At 42.1% G+C, this 16,449-nt stretch overlaps 1 protein-coding gene across 1 annotated transcript in view; it reads left to right on the top strand.

The window, feature by feature from the left end:
- The first annotated feature begins 1,145 nt into the window (after window positions 1-1,145).
- LOC120044497 (globoside alpha-1,3-N-acetylgalactosaminyltransferase 1-like) overlaps window positions 1,146-16,449 on the top strand; it is a 33,621-nt gene continuing 18,317 nt past the window's right edge. The window contains exon 1 of the mRNA XM_038989152.1: window positions 1,146-1,378. Within this exon, the coding sequence (XP_038845080.1) occupies window positions 1,320-1,378 (59 nt within the window). The 5' untranslated portion in view covers window positions 1,146-1,319. The remainder of the gene's footprint in view (window positions 1,379-16,449) is intronic.

Here is a 16,449-nt window from a genome sequence, read left to right as displayed (position 1 = left end):
AACTCAACTCTCTCCCCAACACAACTTCCTTCCCATCTTTTTTCTTCCTTCCCACGTCTCAAAGGTTTGGAAATCAAAAGTTGAATAAAAACACACATAAACCTCCTACACATTAACACACAGAAACAGTGCATCCTCCATATACTGCAGAGCTATTTTTACTTGCACACACTGTGGCTGGGTCACCCCATCCTGTCTCTAGGGGTGCCCGGCCCTGCAGCGCCCCATCACAACACACCCCATTCAGCTTTAGGAAACGTTCATTATCGGTTTCAGGTCTATTAGGCCAAGGCCAGAGTGACAACCAACAGTACGGCAGACCCCCAGGGCCAAGACTGAGCAGTCCAGCAGCTAAGGATTGCCTAAATAGGTATCTCCCCTGACGTGGTCATGTTTTCAATTCAGACTCCTTTTGTCATACAGTATTCCATATATGGAATCCAGACCTTATGAAAGTTGCACAGTGTACCCTTAATCTTGTAATACATGTAATTTAGTGATACATAACTTGACATTTCTGCCATCCATTGTGACATTGTGGGAGGATAACCAATCTTCAAATTAATAGAAATGCATTTATTAGCCGCTATAAATGCTAGGTCACACAGTTTCTTCTGATAACAGTCTCCAGTATCAACATTTCCAAGAAAACAAAAACAGGGAGAATCTGTAGACATAGTCTTTGCCAGAATTCAGCCAACCTTCATAAGACCATAACACATACAATTATGTCCCCTTTTGTGTGTTTTACAACTCCAGAAGAATACTGAAGTGCAAGATATTCAGTTTAACTAGTTTATAGTACCTTCTATGGATGGTCTTAAACTGCAGTAATTTATGTCTGAGATTATATGAACAGAAGCAACACAGACAGCAGTTGCCTCTGTTCATCTCTCCCGTGCTGGCCTTAACACGCCTGTCTGCGCACTCCGTGTTGTCCGTGTGTTCCTAAATCCAGCCTCCTGCTAACCCCACCCTGCTTCTGCGTATGACAAAGAGGCGTGCCTGAACGTGTAAATGAAGGGGTGAGGGGAAGGGAGTTATTTGAGAATCAACCAAAGAGAACGGAAAAAGGAAAGAGCCAAAGGAGGAAGCACAGCCACAACATCAACCGCTCCCTCATTATAGGCTACACAAAATACATACACACACATTTTGCCTGTCCCACCAGTTTAAACTGATATCAAACATATTTTACTGGGTCCTAAATCCAGACAAGGATTGATTTACATGACTGGTGATCGATGTATCTACTGTCGTACTTGTGACCAGTATTAATAGGATCAACTAAATCCTTTTGTGACAATATTGGAGGAACAATGCGCTTTATTAAGCCATATGTTCTGCTTTTCATTGTTGGAATATTCTTCCTTCTGGGGTATGTAAACCATTTTGACATGACTTCCTTTTTATGTGATTAAATTAAGGGCTTTTGTGATAGATTTTCATATTAGTTTCTAAGAGCTCTGAGATGTCATTTTTTAGATATATTTCTTGAATGTGAGTATGTTCTAATCTGTTAAGGGTTGGATGGATTTAAGAAATGAGATTTAATCAAGATTTAAGATATAACATACCTCTTGAAAACTACAATTACATGAATGATTTATCAATATCTGGTGTTGAAATATACTATCAGCATTGCCTAAAATGTAGTTCTCTTTTCTTTATTTTTTATTTGTGAATGTATTATAATAGTAGCAGTAACTGTAGCCAATGTATTAGGCCATTTCTTCACCCTATACAACAATAATATGATATAATTTTATTGATTTTGTGTTGTATGCACATATTATCTCATCTTGAAGGAGTTTACATAAAACATTGTCATTTTCTAATTTGATCACTCTGTTGTCACAGATCATTTTTCTGTGCTGCAGGAAATTCAAATGACACTCGTCATTTACATCAATTCAATGACAACAAGCAATTCTCATTCTCGCTCACTCGCTCAAGACAACGTAGTTCAACTTAATGAAACCAGTTCTAACACCTTCATAACACATGTATTCATTATCATTCATAAGTATTTTTCCAAATAAAAGCCCATCATTACAGAACTACAATAGGAGGGGACAATGTTATGTCTGTTGTTATGAGTAACTTATTCATAAGACATATTCACCATAGTGCTCCTGACAAAACCCAGTGATGTTGTTAGAGATGTGATATCTTCATTTGAAAAACAATCCAGCGGCAGGAGGATTTGATTCTAAAAATAAAGAGATATTTTCTAAAAGGAAATTAGTTTTGATAGGCTATAGTTTATCTTGTGTTATTAATAAGCTATATAAAACAACGATTGCTGATGTGTATGGCTGCATTTCAAATAAATGTTGGTATATTTGAATGTCGCAGTTGTTGGACCTGCAGTAATAGGACATGTATTCTGTCTGGTGCTTTAGCGCTTGAGTGAGCGAGTGTGAATGAGAACTGTGGGTTTTCATTGAATTATGTAAATTACAAGTGTAGTGTAGTCATATGAACTTGTGGCACACACTTTTAGGTCCTCACATGGTACAGGTCAGTACCTTTAAGGGTACCTGTGCGCAAAATCTAGTATAATGGTAAATTTTTCTTCCCAACATAGTCAATGTTTAAAACGTAGGTGGAGCAATGTGCTGGCGGGGACTCAATAGCATTATTTGGGGGCATAGTTTAAAACAAGGCTCTTCACCACGGTTCCTGGAAAGCTAATGTTTTGTAGATTTTCACTCCAAAGCTAGTATACTGTCGCACACCGGATTCTAAGAATTAGCTGGTTGATAAACTGAATCAAGTTACAACTGGGGTTAGAGTGAAAACCTACAGGAGGGTAGCTCTCCAGGAACAGGGTTGGAGAGCCCTGGACTAAAATACAGTGCCTTGCAAAAGTGTTCCTACCCCTTGGATTTCTTCAAATTTTATTGTGTTACAAAGTGGGATTAAAATCATTTTAATTCATTTGTTTTGTCAATCTACAAAAAATACTCTGTAAGGTCAAACTTAAAGAACACACTGAGTCAATACATGCTAGAAACACCTTTGGCTGTGATTACATCTGTGAGTCACCTCTGTAAGAATGTACGAATGTCCTCTGTGTTGTCTTAGGAATTCAGCATTCTCTGTTTTGTTCTTGCCAACCTCCATTGTCTCACCTCTGAGAGGCAGAGGTGACGTCATGTACTGTAAGTGATATCTGATTGGAGGTTAACTTTATAGTCACTCTATTGGTCACCAACTCAGATTGTGAATCCAAACAACTCAGATGCTTAGAAAAGGGTCTAAGATTCATTGTTCTTTCTCATTTTTGTTCCTGCTGTGGAATTTTGGGGCATGGCCTTTCAGGCTATGATTTCTCTCGCTTTCTGATCATGCTTAGAATAATGCTTTGTTAATGTTAGTTATGCCTTGTATGTGAATCCATTTATTTTACGAGGTAATTCAATATGGATGTAACCAAATAAATGTCACTTGAAAGCAGCTTTAACAAATGCAAATGCAGATACTTTGTTGTTATTCTGCCTGCACTTTTTGACGTTAATGAAAGTTAGCGGTAGTTGGCTAGCTAGCAAGCAAGGGAAAAGAACATTGCCAGCCACTATAGTAATGAAACATTTAGAACGAACGACCATAGATACAGAACAAAAAGACTGAAATTGCTGGGTCGCGTCTCTCGTTACCGAACCGATAGAACGAATGACCAGCCGGCTTGGGTAGCAATCCTAGATTTGTGTCGGGACTATATCTTGTGGAAGGATGAAATAGTATGAATAAATTAATAAAAAAACGTATTTACTGAAAATGTCAATCATTATTTGAATACTGTATGTTGAAAACAAACGGTAACACCGTGCCAATATATCCTCCAAACACCGGCTTCTTAGGCATTACCACTTAAGTATTCTACATACTTAATTAATGAGTATATACCAAATACTTTAAGTTAGTATACTGTAAACGAACGGTATCCTTTCAGTTGAGCATACTAGCGCTACACCTGTCGACCGGAAGTTGATGCTGTTGCTATGCAATTTCTTGCTATTTAGCTAGACATCTTATGACTTTGGGTGTGTTTGTAAATTCAATCTAGAGTACCAGAGTGCGCTCGCAGTGTGTTCGTAAATTCAGGGCGTTGTCAGATTGTCCATTTGTTCATTCGGAGTGTTCAAAGCTCACACTGGACGCTCTGTCCGAGGAGTAGGGTTGATCCGAGCATTCTGACCTCACAACCGCAGTCAAGCACCCAAGCTAATTGGCTAACTTTGGATAGCTTGCTAGCTACTTCCAGACACAAATGAGAGAACACCTCACTCTGACCATTTTACTCGCCCTAGTAGAGCTGGTTAGTTTTTTTTCATGTTATCCAGAGCGTTGGTGACTATGACTGTGGTGCTGGCAACAATTTAATTATGCTTTTTTGCATATTAACAAAGCACTCAGATGAGAGTGCTCTGAAATCGTAGTAGATAGTCAGAGCGTATTTACGAACGTACCCGAAATAACAATGTTCATTGACAACGCACAACAACTATGCCACTTAGCTAAGCTGAGAATGATGTGAATAATCAAGTCAATAAACAGTGGCTAGTTAGTTAGATAGCATGTAGTTAATATACTGGCAAATTCACTGTATTAGTAGCCAACTAACGATAGGTAGCTAACATATCGGTACATACTGCTGTAAGGATATGTTATGCAGTTTGTAAGGATAGATTAGCTAACAAATTGTCAGCCAAAGTAACTTAACTTATTTGAAAAGTGAATTTGTATCTGTTCTCGTCTGACTTCGACTGCAAATCTGAAAACGTTGTAATGTCACGCCCATTTTCTGAAGAATTTCATTATGGGCGCTAAAAAAAACATAATCGTGTCCAATGCTTGTATACTTTGTATTTTGGCTAACAGAGGTAGTAGAGTTTGTCATAGCACTCACACGTACATGTATGTGCATAAATATATACAGTATGTATGCATATATTTACACTATAAACAGAAATGCAAGGGGGGGAAATTATGTATTTCTTTCTCAAAACATTGTATTTTCATCCAGATTTCAGGATGAACAGTAACAGACAAAACAAATATAGTAGAAGATAAACAAATAGGCTTGTCCTTGTCCTCCTCCTCATCCTCCAACTTGTCCTCTTCCTCCAACTTGTCCTCGTCCGATTCCCCCTCTTACTCTCACTCCTCTTCCTCTAACTCTCCAAAATTGGCCTCCATTGTTGTCCAAATCAAGAATGCCAACCTGAATCCTATTTATAGCGCTCAAGTTTTGATTTCTAAGTGTAGAAAATAGCTATGTGTTTTCACACGTGAGCACTGGGTGTAGGTAATCAGTAAATGAGTGTGGCATTTGGAATGGCAGTGTTTTCCAAACGAAACACAAGACCTGCTAGTTTTGAATGATGTGTCTAATGTAGAGAGCTGTGTTTAGTGTTTTGCAAAAAGTGTGTTTTACAATTGCAAACTGAGTGTAAAGCAGACAATGGGCTTGCAGATTTACAGACTTGGTCTAAAGATTAGATACATGAGATAATGGTTTCACTGAGTGTGCCTCAAGTATCACTATTAGTGTGTAAGCGAATGTAAAAAAAACAAAGTAAGTTACTAGCAGTTACTGGCCATTAGGTTACTGTGCATTTTACAATAACTTACTGACAGATGGTTGTCAGTTAGGTAATGTCAAATTCACTGCAGCTTCTGTTGCTGGAGTTTAAAACCATCTAAACTATCTCATTGTAAACAGGTTATGCAAGCCATACAGATCCTATCTGATATCACAGTCACAGTAAGGAAAAACGTGGCTAGGGACTGGGCGGTGGGAGATTCAATAAATCAACTAAGTAGCTTGTGACACAGTTGATTTATATAATCTCCCACGCTGGTGACACTTAGGCTTATACGCCACATCAAAACAAATCAACGTTTATATGCACTGGATACAGCATAAACAAACTTAAAATGATTGAAGCAACTGTTTGCATCAGCTTTTTGAGTATTTCCAACATGAGGTATTTTTTATTTATAATATACACTTTGCTTTTAGGGTTTCATTAACAATATATTAAGTGCTAACTACTTATAGCATCTCAAATTGGTTAGATTTAACTTGATCATTTACAGAACTGTTATTGTAAATTGGATCTCAATTTACTCTGGATAATGTACTCAAAATTAGTTGTTTGATGAAACAACACCTACATGGGAATATGCATAAAAGTAACAAACATCAGAGGACCTTTGAAACTTCACTTTCATTGCAGATTTTTTATTTTAATTGCAATGTGTTTCTGCAAGAGAAAACAACTGGCAAAATAATTACGTTTCAGTGGCAAAGTCAACATAAGGGAAATTATCACTTTTCAACCTCATTTGTCCTCTAGCAGCTTCCCATAAATCAACATGTGAAAACGTCATGCGTTATAAAAAAAATACATGGTTTTAATGAATGTTAATGTTGTAATAATATTCATGTGATTTTAAGCAAATATGAGCAGGCAAATTTAGGCCCGATACCAACGCATCAACAACAAAAACATCCAAGATGGCGTAGCAGTCAGGCGTCTTGTGTTCGTCTAGTCGTGTCCCGTGTATATATCTTTTTACATCTATCTTCGCATATATTTTTTAAAATATTTTCCTTAACCTCAACATACTCTCCTGGAACCCGCCTCACCCAATGTGGTATAGATCTGCAATTTTCTTTACTTTAGAACCGGAATCCCCAAAAGAAGCTAGCCAGCTAACAGCTAGCTAGTAGTCAGCTAGCCACTGCTAGCTGTCATCAGCTAACCTTTAGCCCGGACAACTCCTGTCAGTCTCCACAGCGCGATTCAACCCAGAGCATATCGGACTTCTTCTTCTCCATATCTCTGGATTCCTACTGCAAGCTCGAAACCTTTTCACCTGGATTATCGCAGCTAGCTTACTGCTATCCGAGTGGCTACTCCTGGCTAACGTCGCTATCCCAAAGCAAGCACCAATTAGCCTGGAGCTAGCCTATGCTAGCCCCATCTCCCAGCTAGATGAAGATTATCATCACCCACTCCTTGGGCTACAAAACCTATTTTGCCAATTGGCCTGGACCCCTTTTACTGCCGATACGGAGCCCCGCCGATTCATCACGACTGGACTATCGACGTAATCCGCCCAAGGGGGTTTTAAAACAAGCTCCTCCGTCGCTACGTCTCCTGAATGACCATCTGCTAGCCGCGGCTCGCTAGCTGTCTAGAGCATATCGGACTGTTAGCTGAAGAGGTCCATCAGCCAATTTCTTGGGCTACTATACCTATTTTGCCATTTGGCCTGGACCCTTTGACTACACAGAGCCCTGCTGAGCCATCATGACTAGTCTGCCGACGTAACCGCACGAGGGGGCTACAACAGACTTCTTCCGCTGCGATGTCCCTCTAAGGCCCTTCTGCTAGCCTACTAGCCCCGGCCCGCTAGCTGTCTGAATCATCTTGTCTCCAGCCCGCCTAGCTACCCACTGGACCTCTATGATCACTCGGCTACGCATGCCTCTCCCTAATGTCAATATGCCTTCTCTATTGCTGTTTTGGTTAGTGATTATTGCCTTATTTCACTGTAGAGCCCCAAGCCCTGCTCTATGCCTTAGCTAACCCTTTTGTTCCACCTCCCACACAGTGACCTCACCTGCTTTAAATGGTGTCTCTAGAGACAACACCTCTCTCCGTCACTCACTGCCTAGGTTTACCTCCACTGTATTCACATCCTACCATACCTTTGTCTGTACATTATGCCTTGAATCTATTCTACCACGCCCAGAAACCTGCTCCTTTTACTCTCTGTTCCGAAGGTACCAGACGACCAGTTCTTATAGCCTTTAGCCATACCCTTATCCTACTCTGTTCCTCTAGTGATGTAGAAGTTTATCCATGGCCTGCAGTGCCTAAATCCACTCCCATTCCCCAGGCGCTCTCATTTGTTGACTTCTGTAACCGTAAAAGCCTTGGTTTCATGCATGTTAACATTTGAAGCCTCCTCCCTAAGTTTGTTTTATTCACTGGTTTAGCACACTCTGCCAACCCGGATGTCCTAGCCGTGTCTGAATCCGGGCTTAGGAAGGCCACCAAAAACCCAGAAATGTCTATCTCTAACTATAACATTTCCCGACAAGATAGAACTGCCAAAGGGGGCAGAGTTGCAATCTACTGCAGAGATAGCCTGCAGAATTCTGTCTTACTGTCCAGGTCTGTGCCCAAACAATTTGAGCTTCTACTTTTAAAAATCCACCTTTCCAGAAACAAGTCTCTCACCGTTGCCGCTTGCTATAGACCACCTTCTGCCCCCAGCTGTGCCCTGGACACCATATGTGAATTAATTTCCCCCCATCTATCTTCAGAGCTCATGCTGTTAGCTGACCTAAACTGGGACATGCTTAACACCCCGGCCATCCTACAATCTAAGCTTTATGGCCGCATGGCAAGCGGTACCGGAGTGCCAAGTCTAGGACAAAAAGGCTTCTCAACAGTTTTTACCCCCAAGCCATAAGACTCCTGAACAGGTAATCAAATGGCTTCTCGGACTATTTGCATTGTCTGCCCCCCCAACCCCTATTTTTACACTGCTGCTACTACTCTCTGTTTATCATATATGCATAGTCACTTTAACTATACAATCATGTACATACTACTTCAATTGGGTTGACCAACCAGTGCTCCCGCACATTGGCTAACCGGGCTATCTGCATTGTGTTCCACCCACCACCCCCTCTTTTACGCTACTGCTACACTCTGTTCATCATATATGCATAGTCCCTTTAACCATATCTACATGTACATACTTCCTCAATCAGCCTGACTAACCAGTGTCTGTATGTAGCCTCGCTACTTTTATTGCCTCACCACTGTATATAGTCTTTTTACTGTTGTTTTATTTCTTTACCTACCTATTGTTCACCTAATAGATTTTTTGCACTATTGGTTAGAGCCTGTAAGTAAGCATTTCACTGTAAGGTCTACATCTGTTTTATTCAGCGCACGTGACAAGTAAACTTTGATTTGATGCCCTCAATCTCACAAAAATTATCAATGAACCTACCCGGTACAACCCCAAATCCGTAAACAAGAGCACCCTCATAGATATCATCCTAACCAACCTGCCCTCCAAATACACCTCTGCTGTCTTTAACCAGGATCTCAGCGATCACTGACTCATTACCTGCGTCTGTAATGGGTCTGCGGTCAAACGACCACCCCTCATCACTGTCAAACGCTCCCTAAAACACTTCAGCGAGCAGGCCTTTCTAATCGACCTGGCCCAGGCATCTTGGAAGGATATTAACCTTATTCCATCAGTAGAGGACGCCTGGTTGTTCTTTAAAAAGTGATTTCCTCACCATTTTAAATAAGCATGCCCCATTCAAAAAAACATGTAGAACCAGGAACAGATATAGCCCTTGGTTCACTCCAGACCTGACTGCACTTGACCAGCACAAAAGCATCCTGTGGCGTACTATAATGGCATCGAATAGCCCCCACGATATGCAACTTCTCAGGGAAGTTAGGAACCAATATACACAGGCAGTTTGAAAAGCAAAGGCTAGCCTTTTCAAACAGAAATGTGCATCCTGTAGCACAAACTCCAAAACGTTCTGGGACGCTGTAGAAAAAGTCTATGGAGAAAAAGAGTACCTCCTCCCAGCTGCCCACTGCACTGAGGCTAGGAAACACTGTCACCACCGATAAATCCACGATGATTGAGAATTTCAATAAGCATTTTTCAACGGCTGGCCATGCTTTCCACCTGGCTACCCCTACCCCGGTCAACAGCCCTGCACCCCTCACAGCAACTTGCCCAAAAGGTTTGCCCATGCCTTTCTTCTTCACCCAAATCCAGATAGTTGATGTTCTGAAAGAGCTGAAAAATCTGGACCCCTACAAATCAGCTGGGATAGACAGTCTGGACCCTCTCTTTCTAAAATGATCGGCCGAAATTGTTGCAACCCCTATTATTAGCCTGTTCAACCTCTCTTTAGTATCGTCTGAGATCCCCAAAGATTGGAATGCTGCCACAGTCATCCCTCTCTTCAAAGGGGGAAGACACTCTACACCCAAACTGCTACAGACCTATATCTATCCTACCCTGCCTTTCTAGGGTCTTTGAAAGCCAAGTTAACAAACAGATCACCGACCATTTCGAATCCCACCGTACCTTCTCCGCTATGCAATCTGGTTTCCGAGCTGTTCATGGGTGCACCTCAGCCACACTCAAGGTCCTAAACGATATCATAACCACCATCGATAAGAGACAATACTGTGCAGCTGTATTCCTCGACCTGGCCAAGGCTTTCGACTCTGTCAATCACCACATTCTTATCGTCAGACTCAACAGCCTTGGTTTCTCAAACGACTGCCTCGCCTGGTTCACAAACTACTTCTTAGACAGAGTTCAGTGTGTCAAATTGGAGGGCCTGTTGTCCGTACCTCTGGTACTCTCTATTGGGGTGCCACAGGGTTCAATTCTCAGGCCGACTCTTTTCTCTGTATATATCAATGATGTCGCTCTTGCTGCTGGTGATTCACTGATCCACCTCTACGCAGACGACACCGTTCTGTATACTTCTGGCCCTTCTTTGAACACTGTCTTAACTAACCTCCAGACGAGCTTCAATGCCATACAACTCTCCTTCCGTGGCCTCAACTGCTCTTAAATGCAAGTAAAACTAAATGCATACTCTTCAACCAATCGCTGCCCGCACCTGCCCGCCCGTCCAGTATCACTACTCTGGACGTTTCTGACTTAGAATATGTGGACAACTACAAATACCTAGGTGTCTGGTTAGACTGTAAACTCTCCTTCCATACTCACATCAAGCATCTCCAATCAAAAATTTAATCTAGAATCAGCTTCCTATTTCGCAACAAAGCATCCTTCACTCATGCTGCCAAACATACCCTTGTAAAACTAACTATCCTACCGATCCTTGACTTCGGCGATGTCATTTACAAAATAGCCTCCAACACTCTACTTAGCAAATTGGATGCAGTCTATCACAGTGCCATCCGTTTTGTCACCAAAGCCCCATACACTACCCGCCACTGTGACCTGTATGCTCTCGTTTGCTGGCCCTCGCTTCATATTTGTCGCCAAACCCACTGGCTCCAGGTCCTGTATAAGTCTTTGCTAAGTAAAGCCCCGCCTTATTTCAGCTCACTGGTCACCATAGCAGCACCCACTTGTAGCACGCGCTCCAGAAGGTATATTTCACTCGTCACCCCCAAAGCCATTTCCTCCTTTGGCTGCCTTTCCTTCCAGTTCTCTGCTGCCAATGACTGGAATGAATTGCAAATATCACTGAAGCTGGAGACTAATTTCTCCCTCACTAACTTCAAGCACCAGCTGTCAGAGCAGCTCGCAGATCACTGCACCTGTACATAGCCCATCTGTAAATAGCCGATCCAAATACCTCATCCTGTTATTATTTATTTTATTTTTTGCTCCTTTGCACCCCAGTATCTTTTTGCACATCTCACTCCAGTGTTTACTTGCTAAATTGTAATTATTTTGCCACTATGGCCTATTTATTGCCTTACCTCATTTGCACACACTGTATATATACTTTTTCTATTGTGTTATTGACTATGTTTGTTTATTCCATGTGTACCTCTGTTGTTGTTTGTGTCGTGCTGCTTTGCTTTTTCTTGGCCAGGTCGCAGTTGTAAATGAGAACTTGTTCTTAACTAGCCTACCTGGTTAAATAAAGGTGAAATATATATATTTTTTAAAATCACCCAAACTGGACACTGCACTTGTGGAGAACTGAGAAGATTGGACAGCTGTTATCAATCTGATAATTACACCTTGCCTCCCTAGGTTGTAGTTACACCATTTTGTGTATACCATCCAAATCCTCTCAGATCTTCACAAGTGCTTAGGGTTTAGGGAACGATTTGGGATAGGGCCTTTGTAGCCTTTCCTGCCCATTTGGTTCAACAACCTCCTCAAGTAGAACAGTATTGGAGTGTACTGGTTTAGCTTCTCCATGAAGGTGGATTGAAAGCAGATCAATCAATTTAATTCATTTATAAATCCCTTTTACATCAGCTGATGTTACAGAGTGCGATACAGAAACCCAGCCTAAAACTCCAAACAGCAGGTAATGCAGATATAGAAACAAGGTGGCTAGGAAAAACTTGCTACAAAGGCAGGAACCTAGAGAGGAAACAGGATCTGAGGGGTGGCCAGCCCTCTTCTGGTTGTGCTGGGTTGAGATTATAACAGTACATGGCCAAGATGTTCAAACGCTCATAGATGACCAACAGGGTCAAATAATAATAATAATCACAGTGGTTGTAGAGGGTGCAACAGGTCAGCACCTCAGGAGTAAATGTCAGTTGGCTTGTCATAGCTGAGCATTCAGAGTTAGAGACAGCAGGTGCGGTAGAGAGGGAGAGAGAGAGTCGAAAACAGCAGGTCCCGTACAAGGTAGCGCGTCCGGTGAACAGGTCAGGTTTACATAGCCACAGTCAGATCAGTTGTAACTGGAGCAGCAGCACAACCAGGTGGACTGGGGACAGCAAAGAGTCATCAGGCCAGGTAGTCATGAGGCAAGTTCCCAGGACTCAGGTCCTCTGGGAGGGGAGGCAGAGAGAATTAGAGGGAACATACTTAAATTCACACAAGATATGAGATAAGACAGGAGAAATACTCCACATAACAGACTGACCCTAGCACCCCGACACAAACTATTGCAGCATAAATACTGGAGGCTGATACAGGAGGGGTCGGGAGACACTGTGACCCTGTACGACGATACCCCCGGACAGGCCCAAACAGGCAGGATATAACCCCAGCCACTTTGCCAAAGCACAGTCCCCACACCACTAGAGAGATATCTTCAAAGATGGTTCTGATCCTTCTAAAAATTCACCCAAATTGCCAAATGATATATACAGTTGAAGTCAGAAGTTTACATACACCTTAGCCCGAATATATTTAAACTCAGTTTTTCACAATTCCTGACATTTAATCCAAGTAAATATTCCCTGTCTTAGGTCAGTTAGGATCGCCATTTTATTATAAGAATGTGATGTCAGAATAGTAGTAGAGAGAATTATTTATTTTAGTTTTTATTTCTTTCATCACATTCTCTAGTGGGTCAGAAGTTCATATACACCCAATTAGTATGTGGTAGCATTGCCTTTAAATGGGTTAACTTGGGTCAAATGTTTTGGGTAGCCTTCTACAGGCTTCCCACAATAAGTTGGGTGAATTTTGGCCCATTCCTCCTGACTGAGCTGGTGTAACTGAGTCAGTTTCGTAGGCCTCCTTCCTCACAGACGCTTTTTCAGTTCTGCCCCTCAAATTTTCTATGGGATTGAGGTCAGGGCTTTGTGATGGCCACACCTTGACTTTGTTGTCCTTAAGCCATTTTGCAACAACTTTGGAAGTATGCATGGGGTCATTGTCCATTTGGAAGACCCTTTTGCGACCAAGCTTTAAACTTCCTTACTGATGTCTTGAGATGTTGCTTCAATATATTGACAATTTTCCTTGCTAATGATGGCAATCTATTTTGTGAAGTGCACCAGTCCCTCCTGCAGAAAAGCACCCCCACAACATGATGCTGCCACCCCTGTGCTTCACGGTTGGGATGGTGTTCTTCGGCTTGCAAGTCTCCCCCTTTTTCCTCCAAACATAACGATGGTAATTATGGCCAAACAGTTCTATTTTTGATTCATCAGACCAGAGGACATTTCTCCAAAAAGTACTCACCTTGTCCACATGTTCAGTTGCAAACCGTAGTCTAGCTTTTTTTAATGGCGGTTTTTGAGCAGTGGCTTCTTCCTTGCTGAGCGGCCTTTCAGGTTATGTCGATGTAGGACTCGTTTTAATGTGGATATAGATACCTTTTTATCTGTTTCCTCCAGCATCTTCACAATGTCCTTTGCTGTTGTTCTGGGATGGATTTGCATTTTCCACACCAAAGTACATTCATCTCTAGGAGACAGAATACGTCTCCTTCCTGAGTGGCATGATGGCTGCGTGGTCCCATGGTGTTTATACTTGAGTACTATTGATTGTACAGATGAACGTGGTACCTTCAGGCGTTTGGAAATTGCTCCCAAGGATGAACCAGATTTGTGGAGGTCGACAATTTTTAATCTGAGGTCTTGGCTGATTTAATTTTCCCATGATGTGAGGCAAAGAGGCACTGAGGTTGAAGGTAGGCCTTAAAATACATCCGCAGGTACACCTCCAATTGACTCAAATGGTGTCAATTAGCCTATCAGAAGCTTCTAAAGCCATTAAATAATTTTCTGGAATTTTCCAAGCTGTTTAAAGGCACAGTCAACTTAGTGTATATCAACTTCTGACCCACTGGAATTGTGATACAGTGAATTATAAGGGAAATAATCTGTCTGTAAAACAATTGTTGGAAACATTGCTAGTGTCATGCACAAAGTAGATGTCCTAACCGACTTGCCAAAACTATAGTTTGTTAACAAGAAATTTGTGGAGTGGTTGATAAACAAGTTTTAATGATTCCAACCTAAGTGTATGTAAACTTCCGACTTCAACTGTAAATCATGAATAAGAGGTCAAATAGTGGTGAGATTTGAAAAGATTAAAAAAAGACAGCAGATATTGTTAAGCAGACAAAATGAGGCACCGCAATTACCCTTCTGCAGGAAAAGTCCTCTTAGTAAACTCAAAAGTATTTTAGATAGAGTAAACTTTGCATTAAACATACAACTTTGTAATAAGCATTGAACACTGTTCTGCTGCCCAGAACATTTGAAATACTCAAGTAGTGCTGATTCAAAACAATGCACACTGACTTGACTGAGAAATATCAGTAAACGGCAAACACAGAACATCACATCTGATTAAAGTCTTAGGTCACCTAGGCAAAAGCACATTCAACATTTTACACTTGCCATTTAGGCCAGGGTTTCCCACAAAAAACATCCTCTCCACCTTAAAAGTATATTTCAGTTCTTTGGGATTGCTTAGTTTGTGTTGTGGAAAGAACAGCTGCTTTCCCCCCGTAACATGGACTCTTTACAACATGACTAAACGTTGTTGCTCCTTGTTTTAGCAAGCTGTTGCAGCAAAAAAGGTATCATGAAATATACTCACCCGGACAATGGCTTACCAAATCAAAATAGAACACACTGACTTGACTACAGAAATATCAGCAAAAGTAAACAGAGAACTGATAGAGTCTTTGATTTGAGTCGGCAGTTGCCTTGGTAAAAGCTGCACCTTCAATGTTACATCCTTGTCATTTAGGCCAGAGTTTTCCAACCACCAGAGTTTACTCCTGGGCCTTGGCTTAACAAGTAAAATAAAAAATCCCCAAGCACATGGGGTGGGGTAGATGGTTTTGGGAACCCCTGATTTAGGCAAGTAACTTCAAATCAAATCCAATTTTATTTGTCTCATGCGCAAAATACAACCTTTCACCTTACAGTGAAATGCTTACTTACGAGCCCCTAACCAACAGTGCAGTTAAAAAAACCAGATAAGAATAAGAGATAAAAGTAACAAGTAATTAAAGAGCAGCAGTAACAAATAACAATATATGGAGGGGGGTGTCAGTACAGAGTCAATGTGCGGGGACACCGGTTAGTTGAGGTAGTATGTACATGTAGGTAGAGTTAATTAAAGTGACCATCCCGGGGGGGGGGGGGGGGGGGGGGGGGGGGGGGAGGGTCAATGCAAATAGTCTGGGTAGCCATTTGACTAAATGTTCAGGAGTCTTATGGCCTGGGGGTAGAAGCTGTTTAGAAGTCTCTCGGACCTAGACTGGGCGTTCCGGTACCACTTACCGTGCGGTAGCAGAGGGAACAGACTAGGGTGGCTGGAGTCTTTGACAATTTTTAGGGCCTTCCTCTGACACGGCCTGGTATAGAGGTCCTGGATGGCAGGAAGCTTGGCCCCAGTGATGTACTGGGCCGTACGCACTACCCTCTGTAGTGCCTTGGGATCGGAGGCAGAGCAGTTGCCATACCAGGCAGTGATGTAACCAGACAGGATGCTCGCGATGGTGCAGCTATAGAACCTTTTGAGGATCTGAGGACCCCTGCCAAATCTTTTCAGTCTCCTGAGGGGGAATATGCCCGCTTCACGACTGTCTGGTGTGCTTGGACCATGTTAGATTGTTGGTGATGTGGACACCAAGGAACTTGAAGCTCTCAACCTGCTCCACTGCAGCCCCGTCGATGAGAATGGGGACGTGCTCGGTCCTCTTTTTCCTATAGTCCACAATCATCTCCTTTGTCTTGATCACGTTGAGGGAGAGGTTGTTGTCCTGGCACCACACGGCCAGATCTCTGACCTCCTCCCTATAGGCTGTCTCATTGCTGTCGGTGATCAGGCCTACCGCTGTTGTGTCATCTGCAAATTGAATGATGGTGTTGGAGTTGTGCCTGGCCGGGCAGTCATGAGTGAACAGGGACAACAAGGGGGGGGGGGGGGGTCTGAGCACACACC

Source organism: Salvelinus namaycush, chromosome 3 (assembly GCF_016432855.1).
Source record: "Salvelinus namaycush isolate Seneca chromosome 3, SaNama_1.0, whole genome shotgun sequence".
NCBI lineage: Eukaryota > Metazoa > Chordata > Actinopteri > Salmoniformes > Salmonidae > Salvelinus > Salvelinus namaycush.
This window is presented reverse-complemented; position numbering and strand designations above follow the sequence as displayed.